Here is a 27,880-nt window from a genome sequence, read left to right on the forward strand (position 1 = left end):
GCATTGTTGAATGATAATAATACATAGTACTTATATAATTGTATCTTTAATATTTCCTTATTATTGTTATTTCCTCATAACATATTTTATAATATATAAGGTAGAATTTAATTTAAAATTTCTCCTATTAATAATAAATAATAAGAGTAAAGTTTATATATATATATATATATATATATATATATATATATATATATATATATATATATAAACATATAAAATATATATATATTGAAGAATATAATAAAAATGGTACAAATTGACTTTAGGTTATTACATATGATATATTGTAAAATGTTCGATATAACAATGAACAAAAACTTTATTACTGCTTGGAGATTGGCGATAGACATTTTGAATATTTCATAAAATAAAAGATATTTTTAATCAAACATTTCGAATTTTCTCGGAAACTATTTACTCAAAATTTTAAAAATAACACCATTGTAAAAAAAATTAAAATACTTTTTAAATAATATATGCCATCTGATTTCAGTTATCATTTAAGATTTTCAAGGGGGTTAACTCAAAGTAAGTGAATTTATGACAAGAATGTGTCTCCTTCGAAAAAAAAATTCGCTTGTCTCGGCGTTTTTCGCAAAAATCTTTTCTAAAAATTCATTATAAATTATTCAATGAAACGAGTCAAGATATGTAAATAAAAAAATATTGAGGATTTAAAAAATAATTTGGAAGCTAATTTTTTTTCTATTCTTTTCTAAGATAACTGTCAACTTTATATTTGAGTTTCGCATAACGTAATTTATATAAGGCGGCATTTCTATAGAGTGTAATATCCGTCTTGTACGAGATTTCCTGTATTACAATTATCTTCAAGTGGATCACGTGAAACAATTTATTTGTTGTTACTTTTTTCTTTGGTTCGTTTCTTTTTATATATTCATAATTAAAAATTTGTCGTTTATTTAACTTCTAACTGCAAAAGTTAACTAATATATAGTAGTTAAATGATAAATTAGATACATACAAGCAAATAACCATATATTATTGTAAAATCAAATTAGCATAAAAATTGAAACATTAGGAAGATAGTTCTATTTTTCTTGAAAAAAATAGACATTTATATAAAAATGGATAAAACTCAAAAATTAAAATTAGTCAAGGATTCTATTAAGAATTATGATGATTTTCCTAAACCTGGTATTAATTTTTTGTAAGTTATATAAAATAAGGGTAAAGTTTTTAATGAAATCATATTTTCTTCCTTGTAAAACCATGTAATTTTTTTTATTTATTCTTTATCACATATATATTATGTTGTAGAAATTACTTATTTTCAGAGATATATTCCCTGTATTCCAAAATACATTTGCATTAAAAGCTTTGAGAGATCTGCTAGTGGAACATATTTTGTTCCTTGAAGTTGATTTGATTGTAGGTTTGGACTCCCGTGGATTTTTACTTGGTCCAATGGTATGTATAGAAATTGACAAGCCTTTCATACCAATCAGAAAAAAGGGGAAACTTCCAGGAAAGGTTTTAAGTCAGAACTATGCTTTGGAATATGGAGAGGTTAATTATATGCAATTTATTAATTTTTCTTTTGTTATTTTAATATATTTAATTTGTATATACTTTATTCCTTACGTAGTCCACATTGGAATTACAAGTGGAAAGCGTTAAAGAAGGTACTCGAGTGCTTATAATTGATGATTTATTGGCAACTGGAGGTAAGACTTAATTTTTTATTCTTTTGTCTATTAATTATTAATGTAAATAGTATTAATTTTTATTATATTGTAATATATTGTCATATAGGTTCTATTGGTGCAGCTGTAAATTTATTAAAATCTGTAAATGCAAAAATAGTAGAATGTTTAGTGGTAATAGAGTTGACTAAATTAAAGGCACGAGAAAAACTCAATGTACCTATTCACTCAATTATTCAATTTTGATAACAAAGAGTAATTATACAGATGCATAAAAATTGTATATAAAATCAAGGTACAAATTAATAAATAATAAAGAAATTTTCTATATGTAAAATGAAGTATAACAGAAATAAAATATTTTTTCAAATAAGAATATTTTTCTGTATTTCTTTTTTTTTTAAATATGTGCACTTAAATATACATACATACATAAGAAACATATTTCCTAAAATTATATTATGCAAATTTACAATGATTTTAAAAATTGTAAATACTATTTTATGGTTTCCAAAATATAATATAAAAAATACTTTTGTATTAAAATATATACTCACGTACATTTTGAAATACATACACATTTTCTGCATGATTAAATTTCTTAGTAAATATTTAAGAATGTAGATTAAAAATTAAATAATATTTACTTATCTATTGCACCTCAATGAATCTAAAACATCTCGTACTTCATCTTCTAACCTAGCCACATCTCTTTGCAATTTTGCACAATTTATAAATTCTTTATCATCCAATGTTGTAGTATTTTCTGAATTCATACTACTATTTGTTTCTGATTCTAAATTTGCTATCAAATCAGAAAGTTTTCTTCCTATATATTTATATGGTACTGGTTCTCCTTTCATTCGTTCCATTATTTCATTTAATTCTAATTCCTTATCATGTAACTGTACTTGAAAACATTTTTTCACTTCTAAAAAAATTAAAACTTGGTTTCTAACAAACCATACACAATTTTTTGTAATTATTGTTAAATAATATCAAATTATTAATATTTTACCATTAAGTCTATTTTTATGAACTTCTTCCATAAAAGTTTTTACTGCGTCATGCAATCTTATTTCCTCTGTTAATACAACTTCTTGTTTGTATCTCTCTAAAATTTGTTTTTGTTTTTGAAGTTTTGGAATTTGTGAGATGTTTAATTCTTCAGTAAGAAATTTTGGATAGTCTTCTAATACAAGTGGAGGATACGGCCCTTCTTCAGGTAACTGAATCAACTTGTTTCTAAAAGAAAATATAATAGTATATATAAAGATATAAATATAAATTCATAGTTATATTACCTAAGATAACGATTAGGATGCAGTCGATATGGAATGTTTTGATCAAGGCGTTCTGCTATTTTTAATAACTCTTTAGCTCTAACATGTCCTTGTGTCTTATAGAAACGCTTTAAATCTTCAACTGTATGTAACATGAAGATAATATTACGTGAGCAAATACTATAAGCAATAACACACATAAGAAAAAGAGTAGGTGTTTGAAGAGATAACAAATGGTCCCACAAAATAAGCCACTCATCACCAGACAATACTTCGCTCATTGTGGTCTGTAATAATGGCCATGCATATTCAATAGATGTTATACCATGTTCGCAAAAATAATTTAGCAGTTGTGGATCTGCTCTCAAAAGAATATTTTCGATAATACCCAAAATATTTAATGGTGGTAAGGGATGGTATTCAAACCATTTTTGACAATAATTTATAAGTATACTTAAAGTAAGCTCCAAAGCAAACAGTTGATCTTTCTGAAATAAGTATACAAATATATAACAGAGAATTATATACGAGATATAATAAGGATAAGATATTATAAAAATATTACCTGAAACACTACAAGAAATGGAAATATCAAATTTGGCAAAAATGAAGTCTGTGCGAGTAAAGGACACCATTGTATTAAACATTCTATTATTGTAGTTAGTAATGATGCTTTATTGCGATCAGCTAAATGGTAATTTTTAAGAAAATTTATGGTAGCTGTTCCTTGTGTTGTATTATTAATTAAAGAGATGAATGCAGTTTTATTAGCTGGAAGTTTCAATATTGTAGACCATATAAGATGACGATATTTGTCAGGAAATTTTCCAAATTCTTGTAAAATTAGTAATAGTCTATCTAGACGTAATTCTTGTTTTATATTTTGTCTGATACATTGGAGATGTTCATTTATTTTGTGAGCTAGAGGTCTGCATTTTTTTTCTAACTTTTCTGTGCGTATAGGTTCTTGAGGAAATAATTTTTCACAAAATGTCAATTTCAAGAGTCCTTGTTTTTCAATAATTATTATATATCTACCATCTGAAGAAACGACAATTTTTTTAATGTTATTGATTACATGTGTCTTATCAATAAAACAAGACAAATTTAAATCAAGAATGTGCAGCGTGCAATTTGATGAAATAACTGCTACAATTTTATTTGCACCACTATCTAATGGCAGAGGTACAATTGACATTTTTTTTATACCAATGAATTTCTCCGGTAAACTCAAACTTTTTATCATACTCCAGTTATATGTATTTAAAATAATAATTTTATTTTGAGTACTAGCTATTATCATAGCTCTTCCATTTTGTATAAAAACAAAGTCTTTTACATTACGTATACCAAATTTCTTTATGTCTAATTTTGTATCAGTATCTAACTGATTAAACATCCAAGTTTGTATGCTATCATTGTGATATAATACAACAATGTGACCTAAGCTTGATAAACTTGCTTTCTTTACAGATACATTTGTAGTATTAATGTGTAATTGGTGTACTCTACTAAAAGATTTTAAATGCCATATTATAACTTCTTTATAAGAACACGTTAAGCAGTGATCCTTATAAAAAGAGATATTTGTTGCTGGTAATTTATGCCCTGATATTAAACAAAATTCGTTGATATTTGCAGGTATCTTCATAAGTTTTATATCAGCTGTGGTAAGACCTATTATTATCTCACTATTGTCTACAGGATTGAATGCTACAAAACAAGCTTGTCCTACCATAACAAGTTTTTGATAACATGGTTGTACGTTCGTTAAGTCAACATAATAAGCTATACCTTTGGAGTCTATTGCTATCACTTGTTCATTATTGCAGTCAAATGCTGCTTGAACAAAATTCATTCGTACAAGACATTGTTTTTCATTGGTAGCCGATTCTGATTCCAATTCATACCAATCATTATTTTTTTTCAATTTAACCCACTTCCTGCAATGCATGATAGCTTTATACAATGATAAAGCTAAACAACTATAGTGTCCGTAATTTTGAAATGTAATTTATTGGTTATTTTCATCATTTTTATACATATTCATTGATACTTCATCGATTTCATTTACTACATATAAGTACTGATAGTAATAATTAATATCTGAAAAAACTTTATATTGAGATTGTCAATTTTGTTGATAAACATTCGACACGTCACATTGACATTGGAACATATGTTACTTTGCTTTCGTAAAATATCTACAGGATGCGCAACACGTATGCGTATATGCAGTTGAGTACACAACGGAAATGAAGATTTTTTATTGGTTCTTCTTTATCTACAGATAAGTTGTAACGTCAATACACATTAAGAAAATTGATGAAGTACACAGTGGAACCCAGTTGTGACTGTTTCTTTTTCGTCTCGAAGAATATTAAATTCTTTTATCAACTATGTAAATAATATTTTGATGGATAAAAAACGGCCTCTACGAAATTTTTAACGTTTTATGTTTAATATGTCGACCTACGAGCTAGTCAATACATATTCCGTGTTTAGTTAAAGACGACAGTTTAATAATTCCTTTTACATGAATTAGATTATTTTCAACATTTTTTCTCTGGGTGTGCAAGGATTTTAATCTACTAATATCAGGATTTTTAACTTTTTCACAATGGTAAGAAAAAATGTATTTATTTTTACAAACTATGTACAGTTTTGTATTTTTATCATTTGAGGTTATGATGGTTAAATTTATTGGATAAAGATGTTTTTTAATTTAATATTTATATGAAAATATTATTTTATTTAGTCTGTCGCAGAATTTCTAAAGGGACTTCCTTCGCATGATGAAAATAACTTTGCCAATTTTCATACTGATAATGGAAATCGAACCTGTGTTAAAAGGCCCTCGGTCTATCTTCCTACTAAAGATTATCCACCTGAACAAAGTATGTTTTATATATAATTTATTTAAAAATATAATTATAAATAATTATAGTAAGAACTACTGAAAATTTTTAATCTTTCAATCTGTTTATAGTTATAGTTACAGAAAAGACAACAATACTTCTAAGGTATCTTCATCAACAATGGGATAAAAAGGTATCGCAAGTATGTGATAAAAACCTATATTATAAGTTTTCAAAAAACTGTAGATTACATTTGTTAATATTAAATGTTATAGAATCCAGATAGGAAAAGAGAATTTCTGTCAGCTAACGGTGATGTACAAGATGAAAGTGCTACAATTCGCATTAAAAGGCCACGTCTAGATCTGAATAATACCCTTTAAATGACATCGCACATACTTTATATCTACAACAGCATACATTTATACGTACATTAAGGAAATAATATAATATGGTATTAGCAATTACATTTTTTGTTTTGAAATCATGAAGTTATATCATTTTATTCTGTAAAAATTTTTCATAGTATCATCTTATTACTATAATTTTATTGAAAATATATGTTACATATATTATTTGTATTGTTAAAGTCAACAATTTTGTCGTTAATATATTTCTAAACAATGTATGTAAACAGCTATATTATTTTTTACAGTGGCGTCTACATAAATCCTACATAATCATCTACATGAAATATTTTAAATAATATTTATAGTAAGAAAAAAAAGAAATGTTTATTATGTCAGCCATGTATTTTATTTTAAACTTCCATTGTTTGGTAATATGTAAACATCATTGAGCAAAAATATCAATTGCGATTTATATAATATATTACTTTTTTGTACATTTTTTTAATATTAACAAATAGGAAGAATTTTACATATAGATTTATATTATATTATATGTTCGAATAATAAGAATCGATCATGCTTTGTAAGATTTATTATTAAAGTATTTATTTAAAATTGGTATAATGTATCATATAATTTATTTTTAAAATCTACTGATGCACTTTGGCATGATATAATGAAAAAGTATAAAAATGATTTACTATGTATTATTAATACCAAAGGTATCTTTATGACAAAATCATTGTTTTATAATATAATTTTTTAATTTAATAAATGTATTATAGATTATCGTTAAAATAAATGAAATACAATAATACTATAAAGATGTAAAAAATATAATAGACCTGAACAAATTATACTTTTAAACATTTTTTATCAATATAATTATCTAATGATTTTAATACTATTTATATTACTCAGAATATTTATTAATAGTTACTAAATAATAGATAATAATATTTAATAAATAGTAAATCAAATTTGTAATACATTAATATAAGCAGTACAAGAAAATATATACAAAAATATATAAAACAATAAGATTGGACAAAACCAAAAATTTTAAATGAACTTCTATCTCTATAACACGATTGGTTTATGCATTTGACGTACATAACATAACCAAAAAAAGTTACACAGCAAAATATTTATTGCTATTTTTGAAGTGATATAAAATGTTATTTAATTATGATAAATTTGATGAATCGATGTATTTGAAATGGGATATCGTGCAAATGAGAAAGATATAATGATAGCTCACCTAGAAAATTCCGTGGCACCTCTTCTATATATAGGATTTATTTTTAGGTTGGAGCTAGCCATAGTTCGTATCAAGAATCTGTTTCAACGTTGAATTTCTAGGAGGTTTGTTATAAATGCGATTATAGTACGCGTGTAGATAAACAATGTATTTTTTATTTTGTTATTTTATTATGTTATTTTACAAAAAATATATGATTACCAAATTTGATAAAATTTTGGAATAAAGTTTTGTGTAAAAAAAAATTTTAATTAGGTACAAATTATATATTCTAATAAATATCTATATTTATATTTAGTCAGTTAATTTTTATTTAAAATAGATGATTTTTCTTAATTAAATTAATTACTTTGTCTTATAACACAAGTAAATAGAATTAAATTGACAATTGATATGGTGTAATATATCTATTTATTATTTTAGAAATAAAAATGGCAAATGACTTAATCCTTCGGGGCAAAGACAAACTCCAAGAAATTAGTATGAAATTAGAACAAAGTCATCTGGCTTATCTACAAACGGATGATAGTCCTTTAAAACTAGATCAACGCCGTAAGCTAGAAGGTATAAATGTAATAAAACATATTATATTTTAGATTCTATCGTAAAATAATAGAAGACATATTGTTTAAATTTTGTTAATCACAGATATTTTTATTATATTTTCAGGAATTATCAAGGAGTATCTCTACCTTGTTCCTAATGAAAGTAAATATATGTTTCATGAAACAGCTGATATTTTACGTAGATCTGCTGCTACATTACAAGATTTTAGCGGTTACAGAGCTGCCACTGCTTGGAGTGCTATTTCTTTATATGCTGCAAATCTTGTTGCACAACCTTGGAGAAAAGAATATAGGATATTAAGGGTTAGTATATATCATATATTTCATACGTTATTTCTTTATTTCTTTTATTTATATTGTTTTTGTCAAATTAAATTTTAATTTTATAGATTTACAGTGGATTTTACAAATACGAAGTACAAGCTAATTTAATAGGAGCAGAATTGATGTTCGAACAAATGGGATATAAACATGCAGGCAGGGAAGTGCTCGTTTTAGAAGGTCCAATAGATCCAGACAAAGTGACTAATGTTAGTAGAGATGCAATAGTGGCTTTTGTAGAATGTCAGGTATTATTTTTATGTATTTATCATTATCGCATCATTTAAACTTGTAGTTATATATGTTATTTAGAAATTAAAATTTTTGTTTCCAGATTTTAAAACAGATATGGGAAAGTGTCACAAAGAATTATACAATTTCTTGGCTAGAGGTTTTGGAATTCCGTGAGAATCATGTTGGAAATCCTGAACGAGCTATCAGAGCTTTAAGTCAACGTTTTCTGGAAAAATTACACCAAAGTCGTGTAAAAGTTGATATGTATAGAAATTATCATTATCCACAACTTGCAACCATGAATACAATACCACCACCTATTAATTATCATATGCCATCTAATAATTACAGTATACCATCATGTCCTTCGGACTATAGATGTATTAATGATGCAAATGTGATATCTAAAAATTACCATTATTTTAATTTAATGGATCATGGCATACTAAATCGTTATGGTACATATGGATGTATGCCACCTGGAAATAAATGTGGTAATATTTATAATAATCCCTATTATCCTACAGTACCAGCATATACAACAAGAGTACCTGCAGACAGACTAGTAGAGCTTAATATGCCACTTCCGGTCGAGAATTACGATAAAACATGTAAAAAATCATTACAAAGAACTTTCGACATGGACGAAGTGGATTTTCATAAAAGGCAGCCTATTGATTCAGATTATGATTATGCTAAAGTTGATAAAAAATATATAAAACCATATTCGAATATAGAAAAGAATACGCATGAAAGTTGGGACTTTGTTTATAAAAATTTAGAAAGTCAGGGATATTCAAAAGATCTTGGTGATAGAGAAGATATTTTAAACAAAACAGAGCCAGATTTAGGATTTCTCAAGCAGAAGCCATTAAGATCTTCTGAAAACGAGAAAGAATATTATATTTATCGATTGGAGAAAGAAAAAAATGGAAGAGATGTAAAAGATACTAATAATCATATCACAAATGGAAAAAAACACCATCATGATACATTATCAATTAAAAAGAAATCCTCTTCTTTTGATTTATCAGATTCAAATAGATATCATAATAATGCTACAATAGAAAATCAATCATATTTACATGGTACAATGAAAAAACATGATAGTCGGATTTTACCAATGCAACGATCGCATCATTCATCTGAACAAATTTCAAGGATTACCAATTCAATTAATAATTTGGAATTGTCAGAATCCAAAAAAGAAGGTAATAATGAAGATAAAAATAAATGGAATTGTGCTACTTGCACCTACTTAAATTCACCCAAGAGAGAAATTTGTGAAATGTGTATGAAATCTAAATTTAAAGGAAATGAAGATAAACCACTAGCAAGTGGTGGTAAAGAATGTCCAAAGTGTACATTAGTAAATGAGAAAAATGTTTCTGTTTGTGAAGCATGTGGTGAAAGTTTGAAAGATTCTCCAACTTATATATAAAAGTATTCTCTTTTTATAAAAAGGTAATATTTTATTTCTGAATATGATTTACTTACGAGGAAAAGTATATAATTTATCCTTGCAAAAAAAGATAAAATTATTTGCAAATTAAGACAAACATGTGTTAATATTATCTACATATAGACTCCAGTTATAATGTAAAAACCTTTAGAAAATATTGTTATGTAATATACTACTTAAATATTTAAGTTTCAAATAAGAAAAATATGAAGTTATTTACTTTAATTTTTAATGTGCAAATAGGCTTGTGATATCAATATATTAGTATTATTATACTGATGTGGTGGCCTATAAAATATCTTTAATATAATTAATACAAATTTAAAATATAGATGAACTATGATATTATACACACGATTATACAGAAGTTAATTTCATATTAAACTTTTAAAGAGATTTATCATATTACTCTGCTTTATTTACTTAATAAAGAGTAGTATATATAGGGATTTAAAAATATAAATATTAAATAGTAACTTTCTTATGTGCTTACAATGATTAATTTTTCAGGCTTTTATTAGTGAATATATAACTTTGTAGTATTATTAATAATTATGGAATGTAGGTACTTTTCACACATGCCATATATTATCGTATAACTTATAAAATAATTTATTGCACAATAATTGGAGTAAAGCTCCTTGTTATGTAATGATGAAGACTATTGAAGATGAGTTGCCTTGATTGTACAAGAATCTAAAAATGTAACCACTGTTATCTTAAAGAATGCCAAATAGATGCAATATCTGTTTATTTTATTAATATGCCATTACGATTAAAGACATGACTGGGAAACTTATTAAAAAATAGTTTATATACTGTTGGAAATGATCTAAATTAATTTTTTATATGAAAAAAAACAACTTGGTATTAAAATTCAATAAGATATTATTTATTAAAATTATTGTCTCTAAGATAAAAATATAATAGATGTTAAATGAAATTGTGTAATAATAGGAACTATTTAACAAATCTTCAAAAACAAAGTTATCATATTATGATTGTAAAATTATTAGACTCTTCAAATGTCATTTATTATTTATTTAATTTATATATAAGCTGGATATACTTTCAAAAATTCTAAATTTTTATTATATTGAGTGGTTAAATAAGGCCTAGTACAGCAAATATTAATGATTTTTCTTGACAAAATTTTAAAAAATAACTTTTTAAATATATACTTTGTAGCGCAATAAGATTAACATAAAAAGAAACATGAATGAGAAGTCATAAAAATTAGAGATCTAGATATATTTGCATATATATAATTTTCTTTAATAATTTATTTTTCCTTGGTATAACATTTTGTTTAATGTTGCAATTATATTTCATATATTAATTGTTTAATTTATTCAATATTGTCATAATATAATAAACTAAAAATCAAATTTTTTTTTTAGCACTTTGTTGCTTTGCTTTCAAATACTTGCTTAAGAGATTTAAAGTTTAAATAACGAATAATAAAATAACATATATTATATTATAATGCATATTCAAACATTCCTCATTTACCTGATTTATTTGAGCTTAATTTTATTTATTTATGGATATTTATGTTGATATATTAAAAATTATAATATTTGTTGTTTTCTTTTAAGACAATCACATGTGACTTTTTAGGATTTGAAAATATCGATGTTTCTGTCATTATATCTTTACGAAATTTATTTGTAAAATATGACTAAACTGAGTAAATAAATATAAAATTTTGTTAATTTCTTTACTTAAATTTATGAAGATATCACGTAAAATTGAATGTTCTTTTTTTAGAGAAATAAGACTTCGTATTTAAGAAAATGTGTTCCACTTTTTTTTTTTTAATTTGCAAAATTCAGGTGCTTAATAAGTTATACCAAATTTCTGAAGTTGGTTAGATTTAGTAATTGACAAGTAGCATATACATATACATATACATAACAGGTTTGATATAAATTTAGAAAAAAATTATTTTATCAATATAATTAACACATGTACTGAGAAAAATACTGATTAAACTTTTAAAATTTAAATTGAACTTTGGTAAAATATTATACATACAAAATATTTTTGTTTCTATAAAGCTACTCCTTCCTATATTTTAGAAATTAGAAAAATATTAATGTATATTTAATATATCAATTGACTATTCTAATATCTCAGAGAACTGATAATATTTTTTCATTAATAATGTATTTAAGTAGTGAGATAAGTGCAACACAATAGAAAATAATATAAACTGTACAATAAATGTAAAGATGATCGCATTAGAATAATTATGCTTACATAACATGCAATTAATTTTTTAATAATGTTATCCACATTGTAAACAGATAATAAATTACGTTTTGTATACATTGGAAGAATTATATTTTGATAATTGTTTCTTTCTTTATATATGTATATTGATATTAAATTAAATATATATTTATTAAATCATTAATATTTTGGGAAAAATTAAAGTAATTAATTAGTATTTATAACGTTATCTGATCGTGAAAATGAATTTATTTGATCTATATAAGATTATCATATGTACGTAAAATTATATGTTTAAGTATATAAATGCATAAACATTTTTAAATTAGACAATGTATAAATTATTCTTTTTTCTCCTTTATAACTTTTTCTAAAGATTTCATAGCAGCTTGATGAATTTTGTTATCTAATTTATCTGCAATGACAAATTCAAAATAAAATAGTTATATCTTTATTATAAATGTCGGGAAGAGTATAAAATTACTTACAGATCTTTTGTTTTCCTTGTATAGGAAATTTGATAGGAAGAGTATAACAATTTTCACAAATAAAAACATAAGGACTTTCACTTTCTCCTTCAGGATACATTTTTCTGTACTGTTCTTGAGACAAAACATCAACAATTGTTACACAGCCTAACAAAGAACTAATAGGATAGTTTTCCGGAAATTTGATTTTCTCTAGAAAAATACAGAATATACGACATCAAATAAAAATACTGATACTTTCCTTCTTACCATCTTTTAAAACACGATATACATGTTCTGTTTCTGAAATGTTTTCTTTAGTAGGTGTTTTAGCTGTTGATGCTATCCATAATCTTCCTCGATGAGAAGAATACCAAGTTCGACCCTCGTGACTTATTAATTAAAAAAAATATATTCATTATAACATAATTTATTAATGCAGTAATAAAATTATATACTATTGTGCTATACTTACAGTTTTATCCCTGATACTAACAGCGAGGCATATGGTTGATGCATACTTAAACATAAACCTTGATCTGTTAGTTCCAAATATTCTTTGTCTTGAATTTTACTGTTTGTATTACTGTTCAATATTTGTTTATTAATACATCTCTTCGTTTCTTGTTTAATATACTATAGAAGACAGAAATCATTCAATTTCTCTTTTATTATTTTTTCAATTAATATGATAAGTAATAAGATTATATATTTACCACAGGACTGATGATATCTATGTTTGGATAAGCATTGCTATTTTCTGAGTCAGTATGTAATACCATTTCATATAAATTATCAAGTTGATCTTCGTTAAATTCACTATTCTCCTCATGGCCAACAAATACTTCTCTACCAACAAAATCTAAAGTTACTTTTCTACTTAAACGAGATGCATGTTTTTGAGCACTAATTTCTTCTTCACGTTTCCGTAATCTTTCTCGTTCTGCAGGTGTAAGCCATGTACTATTTGTTTGAAAGTAATCTGATTCATCGTCAATTACTTTCGTACGACGTGCGCTAAAACATATTCAAAATTATAATAAGATGTTTATTGTATTATTTGACTTGATAAGTATTGTTTTTTTTATATCCACCTATTACGATCATATTCCAAAAGTTTATCACGTTGTTTAATAGATTCTTCTAAACCCTTATTGGGTTTCCGATCCATTAATTTGTTATACAAATCATCAGCTAGCTTTGTATTACTAGAAAGTATAGCTTGTTGTTCGCGAGAACATACCAATGTTTCACAAAAGAAACATGGACCAGATCCTTCTTGAAAACAAACTATTCTGCCACAGTTAGTACAATTATTTATTAAAGAATGCTTTCTTGCTTCACAGTCGCATTTATGTCTACCTGAAATATAAACAATAAAAATTTAAAAATTCAATATTATTACCAAAGTATTCAAAAATACCATACATACATACATACAATATTATATATTGAATATATTTATCCAAATTATATGAATATATTATATGAAGATACCTTTTAATAAAACAGTTTCTCTATCACGCCCTTCCTGCGAATACAAGTTAACAAATTTTGGTTTCTTCTTTTCTGTTTTATCTGTTTTCATTTCTTGAACCTAAAAACAAACAATATTTGCTCATAAGAACAGTACAAGTAACGAGAAACAAAACTATTGAAATCATTAAAATAAATTATTAAGATAAATTTTATCTTAATTATTATGGATATTTGAAAGTATATACCTGTATATTTTCTTTGCTTTTGGTCTTATTCTTTTTTTTTTCATTTTGCCTTTTCTTACAATCTTCATTATTATCATTTGTTTTCTTATATCCGGCTGGATCATTACAAGAAGCAGCTATAGGACATAAATTTTATTAATATTTTATTTAATAAAATTATTATTCTAATTAAATTCATGTATATATATATATGCATGTGATCACGCGTGTGTGTATGTACATGTCTATATAATTACATCACTAACCTTGTTTTTTTTTCAATTCTGTTATAAATTGTTTATGTTTTTGATTTTTTAAATCCAATAAAGTTTTAAGATATTCATCTAAATCTCTTTCATTTCGTATTTTTAAAATATACCTAAATGTTTAAAAAATCTTTTGAAACATATTTCATAAAAAAAACAGCAATCATGTTTAATTATAAATATAGTAATGAACAAAATTATTCTTACTGTGTTAATTCTTCTGGAACTGGAAAGTCTAGTAAACCAGATAAACTTGTGTATATCCATTCTTCCATTATTATATGATTAGTAATTTTTCTATTATATATAGTAAAATAAATAAGTGAATAATTTCTCAATGCTTTTTTCTTTAGACATATAATCTACAATTTAAGTACATGACGTATCTATAAAGCAGATGGCGCAATAATTCGTCAGTGTAGTAACTTGACATGCATATATATATTTATATCATTTATCCGGATAGGATTGGTATCTTACAAGTATCGTTTGTACATGTCCACTGAGTTAAGTGTTCAACATACTACAACCTAAATAACCTGTTTTGTAAATATTTATGAATGAAATTATAAATTATCATACCCGATAGAGAAAGTGTTAAAGAGATTTACTTGTGTAGATCGATTCATGTTCTATAAATAAAAATATTAACCTTATCGAAGAATATTTTTGTGATAGCTTATTATAGTTTATTTTTTATTTATTATTAATATAAAAATGTCTGAAGTAACGCCAGAAGAAAATCGTTTTAAGCATTCTTGGATGGTAAGTATTTTAATTAATATGTATTGTAAAAAAGATATATAATATATACATACAGACATTACATAATATATTTATTTTGTCAATTATATTTATTTATTTATTTATCCATCTCCTTTCAATAACTCATTTTCCAGATAAGACCATGTGAAATATACAAAGATGAGTACAGTGAATGCAAATATTGGAAATCCCGTTTTCATCAATATTTCATATATGGCCATAAGATTGATTGTTCTTCATGGAAGGAAGATTTTAAAAATTGTGAAATTTGGGAAGCAAATAAATCAGAGGATGCATACGTACGTAAATAATTTTATAAAATTATTTATTTGTATAGGATTCATTCCTTATTCCATGAACTTAATTAACTTCAATTATTCAAGTTTAAAATTAGAAATTCAATGATATAATATATTTAAATCGATAGAACTTTATTAATTTTTAGAATGCAATAGTAGAAAGTGAAAAAAAACGTAGAATGAACAGATTAAAAGGACATTTTGAGAATAGAGTTTGGAAAAAGAGAGATAAACCACCGGAAGATTGGAATAAGCCTTTACCCGAATGGATGCAAGAAAACTTCAAAAATACGTATTTAGAAAAGATGAAGAATAAAGAAGCGCAAGAGGCGTTAGAAAAATTAAATACATATTGTGTCATAATGTAATATCCTTTTTTGGTGTCATACATTTATAAATAATAATAAATAATTTTCTATCTTAAATAAGAAATGAAAATTATTAAGAATTACTTTGAAATAGATTCCGAGGGTAAATTTGGATTTAGGTCGTCTTTGACATTAAATACTTACGTAATTGAAATGAAAAGAAAAGGAAAAAATCGAGCGAAAAGGACGAACTAAAAGCGAAATATGTAACGGGTAGGGATAAGGAAAGGGAATGGAGGGGAAATGTAGGAGGGAAAGAAGAGGTAAGAATAACAGAGATCGTACGCACGCGGAAACCTGAGAGAGTCCCGTGAAAGCACGTGGGCGTGCGCGTAGTAATGTCAGTCATGCGCAGCTAAGGATTTTTCGTAATTCGGTTACGCTGCTACATAAGTGTTTACCCTCACTCTTTCCCAGGGATAGAGAGAAAGAGAGAGTAAACGATGAAGTTAGAAAGAGAAAGAGAATGCGAACGATCACAAAAAGGCGACTACGACGACACCCGGTGGAAGGCATGAGGAACGCGTTATGTGAGCGGGTTGCATCCTCCTTGAACAATCATAACTGATAGTCATCATCATCATCATCATAAAAGTGGAGGAGAAGGAGGAGGAGGAGGAGGAGGAGGAGGACGAGAAAGAGGAATATATTCGACAATCCTCGCCTCTTCCAATTTTTCGTGTATGTTATATGTAAAACTGATCAAAACACAATTACCGTTGGATAAAACGATAGACCGCGTGTAGTTACCAAGTGAGGTGTCCGCGCCATGTTGAATGGATGACGCAATCTGTACACAAAACATTCTGCGTGTATCGCGAAGGGAGCGGTTTCGACCAACGAATCGCAAAGACTTTATAGCCTTTTTATTCTTCGACAAGACGCAACCTCCCTTTTTCTTTCCTCTCCCTCTCTATAATTCTCTTTCGTTCTACCTCTCTCTCTTTCTCTCTCTCTTTCTCACACTCATTCACTCAGTCCTTTACCCCCACTCATCCATCCTCTCACCCCTTCTCCCTCCCTCCCTCTCTCTCTCTCTCTCCTCATTCTCTTTCTCGCATTCTCTCATTTATCTACTCGCTCGTGTATAGGAAGGCGCGTCACGCGTCGATAGAGTAACGATACGTTCTCGTGGACAAGCTACTACGAAGATAGATCGTTAGTGTGACTCATACGTGTTTATTCTTCTTCTTATTATTTTGATTCTTATTCTTCTTTCTTTCTTTCTTTCTCAATATCAAAGAGAATCCCTGTCTTCTTTTTCTTCGATCTTTCTTCAAGCAAACGGTGCCTCGTCGCCGCTCGCGTCGTTTTACGCGTACGCGTACGCGTGCGCGCGGCCGCGCGCGTAACTTTCGCATCGACGGAACGAAAAATACAAACGACGAGAGGATGGCCGCGAAAACTAGTAACGATCTTGTTGACTATCTCGGAGAATATAGGAGATACTTCGAGGAGTTCGTTAGAAAAATTAATCCGGAGGATCAATTGCCTATGAAGGTTAATGCTTACAGTATCACCGAAACAGAACTCGTGGGTGAGATCATCTATTTGACGCTACAATACATCAAACAACCGTAAGTATGCTATCTAAATTATCTTTCCCTTTTTTCAGCCTCTTCTTTTTTTTCTTTTTTGGTTTCTCTTCTTTTCTTTTTCTTTGTTTTTATTCTTTCCATTGGAAATAAAACTTATCGATTAATTCGTATTTCTCTCCATGCGTCGTCCCAATAATCGCCATTTGATTTTCCCGCTCTTTGTTAAAATTTAAATCGCAATTCGCCAATTGGCGCAAGCTAGTTCAATGCTCAATGTTATCATCGTGTGCTCATTGTCTTTCGTTAATCTTTGAACGTGGGTTGTAATGACAAGAGAGAAAGAGAGAGTGAGAGAGGAGAGTGTGAGAGAGAGTAAGAGTGAGAGTAAGAAAGAGAGGGAGAGAGAGGGAGGGAAAGAGAAAGAGAGAGAAATAAGAAATAATTGTATCAATAAAAATGGAATATTTTATATATTTTGGCGCGAAGATTTTATATTGTCATAAAATATACATACATATATATATATATATATATATATATATACACACATACGTAATATTTTCTCCGTCTCATTTTCTTTTTTGTATAATAAATAATCATCGCAAAAATGGTCATACACGAATTTAATAATAAAAATATATCTAAGTTTTCTAAAAGAGCATTATGCATATTTCTATTTTTAATACTTCCCTTGCGGTTCGCCAGTGAAATCCTGTTAACTACTAGGAATCAAAGCTGAATTTTTATAGACTCGAATCATTGTTGTAATAGACTAAAAATGTAACGTTTAGTAAGCGTTTTAAAATAATTCAAGGTCTGGATAATTCGTTATGACGCAAACAAACGTCAAAGAACTTCTTTTTACTTTTTCTTTTTTTCTTTTCTTTCTTTTTTTTTTTCTTTTTTTTTATCTACTTTGATATTCACCGCATATCACGTAACATGTGACTTGATAACAGATAACCAATAACAAAGATTTAAAATATAATATTATTAATCATTTTATTAATTTTTATTTTTTTTTTTTTCATTTATAGAATTATTATATGAAGAGAACAATAAATGAAAATATTATCAAAAGAATACGTAAAATATATATATACACATACACGCGCGCGCGCGCGCGCACACACACACCACACACACACACATATATATATATATATGATTATATCTGTACTAAATAAAAAATCATTAAGATGTAGTCAACGATTTATGGAAGTCGTTTGAAATATCGTTTTGCCATTATCTCGCTCTTTTCGCTAGACATCGTCTGAAACAAAAAAAAAAAAAAAAAAAAAAAAGAAAATAGTAACATATTTTTGTATATATAATATTTCTTATAAGAAAAAGCATGTATCAGATAAAAATATTTTTTTCTTTTTTTTTTTTTTTTTTTTTCAAAGATTAATCTCATTTTTCCAGATGGCACAGCTACGTAAACTTTTCATTATCACATTTCACAGTTTGTTTATTCGTTCTTTTGTTTGCATCTTTTACGTTAGCATTTGTCACATGTTGTTACTTAGAACCATTCGACCATGATCATTCGAAATATACATATATAGTATACATATAGTATATATATAGTATATATACTACATATAATGTATACATACAATAGTGAAAAATAAGATCTTACGAAAGTTTATTTTAAAAAATGGCGCTTTTCCTTTCTCTTTTCTTTTCTTTTTTAATCGTCGTACGATAACGATATCATTCTTTCTCTTATCAGGTTATAAATAATAAAAATAAAAATAAATAAATAAATAAATAAATAATAAAAAAAAAATAAGACAAAATAATAAATCAGCATAAAATCATTAAAAGTCGAAATAAAACTGATTAAATTAGTACTACAACTTACCAAGACGACACTGTCGTCAGTGAAATCATATTTCCGTACGATTTTGCTGTTATCAGGCCTGTATGATACCGTCACGAGACTGTCACCGTCCATTGTTGTAACATTCTAAAGAAATATAAGAAGTATGTCGTATACGTAATGTATGAACTTGCAAAATACATACTAATTCAAGTTAATGAGAAAAAAATATCGGTGATTACTTTTAATGTTTCACCGGAAAGTAAATCTTCGTCGTATTCTTCTCCAAGAACAAACGTTAATACTATTGTACGCATCATAGATACGGTACGAATTGTCCATTTTTCTCCTTCGTTTGAAATTTCTAAACGTGGACTTGCCAAACCCATCATTTTTCGTGCAATATATGGTACTCCTTTATGTATATATTTTATATACATATTTTACATAAAAATATATATATATATATACATATAAAAATAACGATTACGAGATATGATATATTTCTGTATTATGTATTTTTCAGAATATTATAAAAAAAAGGTATAATTAAATTTTTCTAAAATTCCTAATCAAAATCCTACCTAAGTCTTTGAAGTATTCGTCAATATTTTCATTACGTTCGTGTTGATATGTTCCAACGATCGGTGCCATCTCTTGATATTTAAATTGAAATTCGTTTGTAAAAATGTTGTTGAATGTTGTTTCGTTCGTATCGTTTATTTTTTTGTTTATTCACTTCTCTTTTCGAATCTTCCAACAAATTTCTTCCTTTTCGTTATTCCTTGTTTTCCTGTTAATGATCCATCAAAATGAAATTACAGTATTTGTAATCTTTTGATCGCTACGTTGGTCATACGTCATATTATCGTCTCCGCTTGCAGATAATTTTTTTTTTTCTTTTTTTTCTCTTTTTTCTTTTCTTTTTTTTTTTTTTTTTTTTTTTTTTTGATACACATCGTATTGCTACAATATACTTTGTCATTAGTTAATAAACTTGTCATATCTATTATTATGATATGCTATCTTTTACCGTCTATTTCAAGAGGCTTTTAAATATTGTAAGTTTAGTGTGTGTGTGTGTGAGAGAAAGAGATAATTTATGTTAATTAATTACGTTAAGATCATTTTTCAATTCGAATGGCTAATGATTAGTCAGTTTATTATATATATTTTTCTCTTTTCCTATATTAATGATATGAATATACTTATCATAATTTTGTACCGAATATGAATTTTTATTTATATAAATAATAGAATTTATTTTTTCTTGGTTCAATTTTAATAAATTTTTGAAATGAAAAATTTATCTTGATAGAAACGTTGACGCAATCACGATGATATTTATAAAATGTAAATATTACATTTATTTTATTAATTTTCAAGTGTTTATACGCGTATACATTTTATAAAATTCTTTTATCAAATGGAATATGTGACGTATTCAGAGCGTTCATATAATCGCGCGAAGTTAATCAATATCTTATGTGTGTGTATGTGTTTTTCATATTTGAAATAATATTATTCTATGTAATTAATTGATGTTTCTTTATGATTTTATAGACGTTGTCCACGTAATTTACAAGGATATCTCGTTCGTCTTGTATTGCAAGAAATAAAGGAATTATGCGAGAAACAACCGGAAGAATGTGGGTTCAAATTAGAAGCAAAAAGTGAGTGAATTTTATTCTTTACATTTATAATTTGTATAAATTCAATGTTAACAAATCTATTAATAATTTTATTTGCTTTCAATTATTTGACAGCATACGCTCCGCTCAAACTTATGCAAGCAGTTACAACCAAAGTAAATGAAATATTTACTCGCTATTTAGACAATAGTAGATTAGCAATGTTACCTCCACCTTCTTCGAAATTGCCACCTTTGGCAAGAAGTGCCGCACTGAAGAATGGCAAAAGAAAAATGGAAGATAGACACGTAGAGATTTATGACCTACATACTATTTGTAATGTACAGGTGAATAAGCGCAATCATCTTTTCATTATTTATTAATTTGTTAGTATCAACATAATGGTAAACATGCATGTTTTATCATAGAATGACTCCTTAGCAAGTTACTTCGCAGTATTTGATGGACACGGAGGAGAAGATGCAGCTGTCTATTGTGCTACGCACCTACATCAGTATTTAGCAGAGAGTATATATTATCCTACAGATCCAGAGCGTGCCTTATGTGACGCTTTTCATACTACTGATACAAGATTTATTGAAAAAGAGAGAACGCAAGTAAGATTTTTTTGTAGAAGTAATTTAATAGAATTATTGTTGTAGCATTAATAAAATTATATTGTTTTTTCAGAAAGTAATTGGAGGTACAACTGCAGTCTGTGTATTATTGTTGGATAAAAAATTATATATTGCTTGGGTAGGAGATTCTTTAGCTATGTTAGTGAAACGTGGCAAAGTGGAAGAATTAGTATACCCTCATAGACTATCTCGATATGTAAGTAAATATTTATGATTATATATTTGCATGATTTTAATTATAAAAAATTATGTATTTTTCTTAATTGTTGTTTTTTTTTTGTTTCATACGAAATCATTATTATAAAACAAATATTTTCTATTCAACAACAACTCTTTTAACTACATGATCATATAAGATAACATGTTTATATGCATCACTATATATACGTACTCTCGTAGTGTCTACACCCGGTGTAATAGCCTTTGGATCAACATTAATATATTTTCTATCATGAATATTCTTAAGTAAAAGGCCATGTTTTGTATCTATTATTGGTTCATAATTTGATGAAACATTTAATTGTGTTTTTCCTATTTTCCAATGATAGTATGCTATATCTGTAATTCTAGGCCAAAGCTTTTTTTTCCCTTCAAAATATGGTTGCCAATCTTCCGTCTTAAGTCTTTCATTGAAATCTATGTAACCTGACACTTCGACTTGAAGACGTGGATTATGTCGTACAAATATAATCGTTGATAGTACATGTAATCTATTAGATCGTTCGCGGATTGCTAATTCTTGCATAACTGGATCAAAAGGAATTAAAAATTCAGAAGTAAGATGATATGGTTTGGGAATTGGGTACAATAAATCTTTGACAGTTTGTAGACGTCGATAGAAAGCATCTTTATCTAAAGTTTCTCCTGTACATTGATAACCAAGTTCTGCTAATTGACGTGCAACTTTTGTACTCCTTAAATAGCAGAAATCCACAGGAGTTATCAAAGAATCTAAATATTCTTCATAATTTTTAAATTGTAATAATGTTCTGTCGCTATCGACTTGTGTACCTGGACTAGTCATTCTGGTACACAAGAGAATTAAATCGTATAAATTTATAGTATAATTTTAAAACTGTTTTAAGGAAGTAAATTTGTTCTTATAAATATATTATAAAATTTAGAAACTTTTTACATATGGAGAACTTATTAAAAAACTGAAGTTAGTTAATTATTCATATAAACGATTAAAAAGAGATGAAGAAAGAAATGCATGTTGTTTATAGAATGTTTATTAAATCATGAAATATAAACTGAGGAGTATAATTTTTTTCTTTGTTTTGTTTTGTTTTTTTTTCTTTTTTTTTTTTTTCAATAGGATGAATCCGAGAGGATACAACAAATGGGTGGGATGCTGGCATTTAATCAGGGCACAGTGCGAGTTAATGGAGTTCTAGCCGTGTCCCGTGCTATTGGTGAGTAGTTTTATTGATTATTGTTCATGCAAATCGCATATTGCTTTTACTTTTTTGTGAGAAAAGAGAAAAAAAGAAAAAAAAATTATTCTAATCTGTCAAAGAGAGGATGAGTTTGTAAGAATGAGATAAAGAAACGGCGCAGTTTCAAAGGCGTGGCAGTTATTCTTTTTTAATTAGAATAAATGTGATCATCAAAATTGTTTCACGTTTACTCACACAAAGTTCGCGATTAGACGGTTTATATATCACCTTCAGGTAATTGTCAGTTTTCCAACGACGCCCTGTTTCCCAGCAACCGTGTTCACTATTTTCGGCAGATTATCGCCAACTTTTTCTTTTCACGATAAATTAACTAATATTCTCCAATAGATGGCAGCATTTTCGATCGATAAAGGTATCGTCCATATCACTAGATAAAATTTAAAATTTACCGACGGTAGTTAATTATTCGATTTGGTCGATATGAAAGAAATCTACGATAAATCTTTATATATTACAAATTATTATATAATTATTTTTTTCAATTTATTATAATAGTAATGTGATACTTCAATTTCTTTTATATAAGAAATATCTAATGAAATGAATATAATGATATTTTTGTGGTTCAAGGATATGAATGATCGTAAAAATGTTAATTTTCAGAAAGGAAGATATTTCCAGACTAAATTTAAATATTATTTTTTAAATTTATAGTTAAAATAATCTAGAACTAGTTTCGTTTACAGATCAAAATTTATTCATTTGCATATATATATTTATATACATATATATAATATATACACATACAAGCATGAAGAAGCCAAGTAGGGTCGAGTTCAACGAAGTGTCGGTCGTTGGCCAACTATGGCTTGGATGATGATAGAAAATAAAAAGAAAAAAAATTCTGGACGCGTGTCGGGTATCCTGTTCTTGGTTCCGTTCAGCCGCTGACACAATACTACGTGCAGCCACGTTACGAACGAATACACACTTTACTGGGTGGCATGTAGAATTATATGTGTTGAATAATTAACAATCTATTATACTATTTCTGTGGTATAGCAAGTTGTACATACTTTATGATTAGATAGTAAATTAAACGTCGAATTTTTTAAGTAATATATTATCTACGATATTGACTCGATCTTATTTTCTGAACAAATTTATGAGAATTATGAATTAACGTAACGAATACGATCGATGTGTGAAATCAACACTTTATACGTCTAGAATTGTTATTTATCAGTAGAGATTCGTTACAGTGTATCTACTTTAATCTCTATATAGTAGAGAAGGAGCAACATAAATTTATAATAACCGGAAGCATTCTCAAGAGTTGCGTCGTTATTTAAATTAGCTAAGCTATTCATTAAATAGATAATTACATTTAATTAAGAACAGGTCGAACGCGGACATACATATATATATATCTATTCTATACTATAGCGGTACGTTTTCACAGGTTGTAAGATTATTGTAAATGATCCAGGACTGTTATTTTATTTTATTAATAACGATCAACAATATTTCAATCATTTGATAGACGATAAAAGTTATTAAAAGTTATTAAAAGGTTCTAATAATGAAATACATATGTGTATTATTTAGAAAATGTCCATGAAAAACAAAAGATCTTTTTTACTTATTCAAAAATATATTTATTATTTTCTTAATTTCTTTTTTTTTTTTTTTTTTTTTTTTTTTTTTTTTTCTTTTTTTTCCAGGAGACGTACAGTACAAACCCTATGTAACGAGTACTCCGGATACACGTTGCATTTCTTTAGATGGTACCGAGGATTTTGTTATAATTGCTACCGATGGAGTTTGGGACTTTATCAACACGTACGATGCTGCTATGATCATTTACGTCGCGATACGAGAATATCCTGGTGGGTAATAAGTTTTTCTTTTCTTTTTCAAAAGATTAAAAAAAAAAAAAAAAAAAAAGAACAAGTTATTCTCTAAATGATTTTCCTGAAATCAAGTCTAAATGAACAAGACTTTCTAAATAGATTTAAACATACGAACTAAGATAAACTTAAAGATCAAGAAATAGATATATACATAAGTTGCTCATATGTCATATATCTTTTATTTAACTTCGCGAAACGAGAAGTAGAGAAATTTGATAAAGTTACATAGATCGTAGATAACATTCTTTATTATTATTATTAAACGGCGATAATTTTTTTTTTCTTTTTTTTTTTTTATATCATGTAAAGATGTTAAATCCAATTCATTCGAGGAAATTTATTTTAAATGTAAAAAAGTTAAGCGATAAAACCAAATGCTTCGGCAATTGAAATTTAAAAAAGAACAAAATATTCTTGAAGTTAGAGTTAATCGCTTTGACCTTTAAACGGCATGTATGTATGTGTGCATGTGTGCGTGCGTGCATGCCTCAAAGAAAAACGTCAAGGTCTTATTCTTAACAGTACTATTGTTTTAGAAATTTGTTCGTCTCTATAACGGAAGATTTATATTTTCGCGCTTTTCTAAATCGCTTGCCAACAAACTGTGTCCAGTCGTTCTCTTCGCGGCGATGTCATGCTCTGTTTCGTTTGACGTTAGCACTGGAATAGGAAGACATTAAACATACATACATACACATACTTACATATATATATATATATTATTATTATTACAAATATTATATATATATAATGTTTCTTAAAGTAATTTCTTTCATAAAACGATTTGCATCAACGATTAGATCCTACTTTGGTATGTGTCGTTAATTCTTTGAATAATCGTCGCCTTCTTTATTATTATCCTTTGTTGATTCATTCATATATATATATATATATACACATATATATATAGCGATCGTAATTGGGAACGTGTCCAATTGGAACGTTCGCCGGCGGACAAATTACTTGCTTTTCCCATTGTTTGCGAGGCAACAGGACCAGGTTCCGATCTTTGGAGGATGATGTCAATGACCATCCTACGCCTACTGAGCTCTTAATTACACGAACGTGTAATAAACTTCTCTAAAGGATATAAATAGCCAATTATCGTTTATGGTATGGGTAGGACCAATACTCTTTTTCTTCCTTTTTTTATTTATTTATTTTTTTTCATTTCATTTTTTTTTTTCGATTTAATTTCACGATTATTTTTAATACAACACACACACACACACACATAGACACATACACTCACACTTACTCAGAAAAAATTTAGAAGTAAACGACAGAGGAACAATCAAGAAAATAAATAATTTATTAAATCAATCTCACTGTGTTATTTCTAATCGTTCGTATATTTTTTTTTAAATGGATCTTCAATATTTAAAACGAACACACGAATAATCGAGAAATTGAATTATTTACTCGATTGATCTTACAGTGATTTATCTAATAATTTGTATATTTCTTTTTATATGGATAATGAACATATAAATGTTGAAGGAAATGAAATTATTACTCGATCGATCTTAAAATGATACTTCTAATAATTCTTAATAGTATATTTCATAAGGATTAAAAAATAAAGAAAGAAAGAAGGAAATTAACATATCATTGATTGAATAAAATGAATAAATACATTCTATTATTATCTTTATATAATATATTTTCAATCGGACTTTTAATTTATGATATTTCATGAGGATCAACGAATACCGACTTGTAATCAACGAATACATTGAACAAATATGATCAAGAAAAAATCCAATTAAATGTTATAAAAACAATAATATTGTCTGTACTATAACAGCGAGTATCATTAGCAATGGACTTAGAATCTAAGCTGTAGGAATCTTAGAAAGTAATAATCGTATATCAATGGATTACATAATAACGATTTGTTGTTATAAAATTGACGGTTTATAATTATTCTATCGATCGCGTTTAATGCAGTTTAAAAAAAGTTTTCGATTCGACATAATATTAGCATTAATTTTCGATTTTCTATTGAAAAATATCGACGTTGAAAATCGATTGCGATTCGTAAGCAAGGAAATGCGTATGTTCAATCTACCTTAGCTGCTCGTACACGTTATGATCAAGGAACGAAATAAAATTGAAAGCCAGCGAGCGATCGTCCGTGAGGAAGGGAATGTGCAAAAGAGAGAGAAAGAAAGAGAGAGAGAGAGAGAGAGTCAGATAGAGAGAGACGAGAATGTCTGAGCCGGCATGGCCGTCGAGTGCATCCTAGCAGGAAGAACACGGCGGAGTATATAAAGCCCTCTTTTCAGAATAGTAGTAGACCCTCCCCATGCGCAGGGAATTCATTAAACATTTTCATTTTCGCGCTTTCGAGTCCAAACAACGATCTCGCAGGATTTCTCTCTCTCTCTTTCTCTCTCTTTCTCTCTCTTTCTCTCTCTCTCTCTCTGTCTTTCTCTCTCTCTCTCTCTTTCTCTCTCTCTCTCTCTCTTTCTCTTTCTCTTTCTCAGCTGTCTTCCTCGGTGTTCTTAATGAAGATAATTTTCTTTTTTCTTTTTTGTTTTTGTTTTCTGACGAAAATACAAATATATATTTTTACTCGTTAGCGATTATTAATGTGATTCTATTCATTCAAAATGCATTTCTATTTTCTATTTGATTAATATTTTTATTAATTAATCGTTAACATTTAATAAGATTAATGGTCAATATATAAGAATATTTTTATCAGTATAAACAATTATGCGTTAAGGGTTGGGTCACTGTTATTATACACTTTAAGTTCAACTTCAAAATCAACCTTTTTCAAATCAAATTTAACCTTTCAACGTTATTGATGGTGGCTTTT

General features: G+C 27.3%; 8 protein-coding genes across 16 annotated transcripts in view; 4 read left to right on the forward strand and 4 right to left on the reverse strand.

Moving 5' to 3' along the window:
• Window positions 1-887: 887 nt before the first annotated feature.
• On the forward strand, window positions 888-6,451 carry Aprt (adenine phosphoribosyltransferase). Of its 2 annotated transcripts, XM_085658737.1 has the most exons (5): window positions 888-1,174; window positions 1,302-1,533; window positions 5,712-5,850; window positions 5,943-6,004; window positions 6,087-6,451. In XM_085658737.1, the coding sequence occupies exons 1-5, from the start codon at window positions 1,092-1,094 to the stop codon at window positions 6,192-6,194; spliced, it is 624 nt and encodes a 207-aa protein (XP_085514863.1). In that variant the 5' UTR covers window positions 888-1,091; the 3' UTR covers window positions 6,195-6,451. The 2 variants fall into 2 exon arrangements, with proteins under 2 accessions (XP_085514863.1, XP_035735552.1); XM_035879659.2 differs by lacking the exons at window positions 5,712-5,850; window positions 5,943-6,004; window positions 6,087-6,451 and adding exons at window positions 1,613-1,691; window positions 1,780-2,033.
• LOC118447609 (TBC1 domain family member 31) lies at window positions 2,100-5,493 on the reverse strand. 2 transcript variants are annotated; one of them, XM_085658729.1, is made up of 5 exons: window positions 4,748-5,493; window positions 3,519-3,994; window positions 2,975-3,441; window positions 2,689-2,915; window positions 2,101-2,601 (listed from the first exon to the last, which is right to left on the reverse strand). In XM_085658729.1, the coding sequence occupies exons 1-5, from the start codon at window positions 4,905-4,907 to the stop codon at window positions 2,318-2,320; spliced, it is 1,614 nt and encodes a 537-aa protein (XP_085514855.1). In that variant the 5' UTR covers window positions 4,908-5,493; the 3' UTR covers window positions 2,101-2,317. The 2 variants fall into 2 exon arrangements, with proteins under 2 accessions (XP_035735626.2, XP_085514855.1); XM_035879733.2 differs by having other exon boundaries at window positions 2,100-2,601; window positions 3,519-5,493.
• An 818-nt stretch (window positions 6,452-7,269) lies between the features above and the next one.
• tamo (PUB and ZnF_RBZ domain-containing protein tamozhennic) lies at window positions 7,270-11,721 on the forward strand. Of its 2 annotated transcripts, XM_035879731.2 has the most exons (5): window positions 7,270-7,526; window positions 7,846-7,986; window positions 8,092-8,291; window positions 8,378-8,557; window positions 8,644-11,513. In XM_035879731.2, exons 2-5 carry the CDS (start codon window positions 7,854-7,856, stop codon window positions 9,982-9,984), a joined length of 1,854 nt encoding a protein of 617 aa, XP_035735624.1. In that variant the 5' UTR covers window positions 7,270-7,526; window positions 7,846-7,853; the 3' UTR covers window positions 9,985-11,513. The 2 variants fall into 2 exon arrangements, with proteins under 2 accessions (XP_035735624.1, XP_085515793.1); XM_085659667.1 differs by lacking the exon at window positions 7,270-7,526 and having other exon boundaries at window positions 7,850-7,986; window positions 8,644-11,721.
• A 775-nt stretch (window positions 11,722-12,496) lies between these two features.
• On the reverse strand, window positions 12,497-17,033 carry LOC118447646 (activating signal cointegrator 1). 3 transcript variants are annotated; one of them, XM_085665029.1, is made up of 11 exons: window positions 16,859-17,033; window positions 14,884-14,973; window positions 14,677-14,789; window positions 14,432-14,547; window positions 14,205-14,304; window positions 13,802-14,069; window positions 13,424-13,724; window positions 13,183-13,343; window positions 12,978-13,099; window positions 12,729-12,920; window positions 12,497-12,655 (listed from the first exon to the last, which is right to left on the reverse strand). In XM_085665029.1, exons 2-11 carry the CDS (start codon window positions 14,949-14,951, stop codon window positions 12,582-12,584), a joined length of 1,515 nt encoding a protein of 504 aa, XP_085521155.1. In that variant the 5' UTR covers window positions 14,952-14,973; window positions 16,859-17,033; the 3' UTR covers window positions 12,497-12,581. The 3 variants fall into 3 exon arrangements, with proteins under 3 accessions (XP_085521155.1, XP_085521153.1, XP_035735733.2); XM_085665027.1 differs by having other exon boundaries at window positions 16,826-16,971; XM_035879840.2 differs by lacking the exon at window positions 16,859-17,033 and adding an exon at window positions 16,253-16,384.
• On the forward strand, window positions 15,097-16,126 carry LOC118447649 (synaptic plasticity regulator PANTS). Its single transcript, XM_035879843.2, has 3 exons — window positions 15,097-15,441; window positions 15,576-15,740; window positions 15,887-16,126. The coding sequence occupies exons 1-3, from the start codon at window positions 15,394-15,396 to the stop codon at window positions 16,106-16,108; spliced, it is 435 nt and encodes a 144-aa protein (XP_035735736.2). The 5' UTR covers window positions 15,097-15,393; the 3' UTR covers window positions 16,109-16,126.
• A 54-nt stretch (window positions 17,034-17,087) lies between the features above and the next one.
• Window positions 17,088-27,880, forward strand: part of LOC118447644 (uncharacterized) — a 67,608-nt gene continuing 56,815 nt past the window's right edge. For 2 of the 3 annotated variants that reach the window (XM_035879818.2, XM_085665000.1), the window contains exons 1-7: window positions 17,088-17,685; window positions 21,035-21,144; window positions 21,238-21,449; window positions 21,531-21,719; window positions 21,793-21,936; window positions 23,059-23,155; window positions 24,865-25,029. In XM_035879818.2, coding sequence (XP_035735711.2) covers window positions 17,501-17,685; window positions 21,035-21,144; window positions 21,238-21,449; window positions 21,531-21,719; window positions 21,793-21,936; window positions 23,059-23,155; window positions 24,865-25,029 — 1,102 coding nt within the window. In that variant the 5' untranslated portion in view covers window positions 17,088-17,500. Of the gene's footprint in view, window positions 17,686-19,616; window positions 19,636-21,034; window positions 21,145-21,237; window positions 21,450-21,530; window positions 21,720-21,792; window positions 21,937-23,058; window positions 23,156-24,864; window positions 25,030-27,880 lie in introns of those variants that run through there. The other variant, XM_035879832.2, reaches the window with a different exon arrangement.
• On the reverse strand, window positions 18,632-23,545 carry LOC118447651 (fatty acid-binding protein). Of its 2 annotated transcripts, none has more exons than XM_035879845.2 (5): window positions 23,408-23,545; window positions 20,056-20,264; window positions 19,714-19,886; window positions 19,514-19,618; window positions 18,632-18,919 (listed from the first exon to the last, which is right to left on the reverse strand). In XM_035879845.2, exons 2-5 carry the CDS (start codon window positions 20,123-20,125, stop codon window positions 18,860-18,862), a joined length of 408 nt encoding a protein of 135 aa, XP_035735738.1. In that variant the 5' UTR covers window positions 20,126-20,264; window positions 23,408-23,545; the 3' UTR covers window positions 18,632-18,859. The 2 variants fall into 2 exon arrangements, with proteins under 2 accessions (XP_035735738.1, XP_035735737.1); XM_035879844.2 differs by having other exon boundaries at window positions 23,375-23,534.
• On the reverse strand, window positions 21,931-23,363 carry LOC118447648 (cilia- and flagella-associated protein 299-like). Its single transcript, XM_035879842.2, has one exon. It carries the CDS (start codon window positions 22,762-22,764, stop codon window positions 22,057-22,059), a length of 708 nt encoding a protein of 235 aa, XP_035735735.1. The 5' UTR covers window positions 22,765-23,363; the 3' UTR covers window positions 21,931-22,056.

The sequence above is a fragment of the Vespa mandarinia genome, chromosome 1 (genome assembly GCF_050613455.1).
Source record: "Vespa mandarinia isolate Hongniang chromosome 1, ASM5061345v1, whole genome shotgun sequence".
Classification (NCBI taxonomy): domain Eukaryota; kingdom Metazoa; phylum Arthropoda; class Insecta; order Hymenoptera; family Vespidae; genus Vespa; species Vespa mandarinia.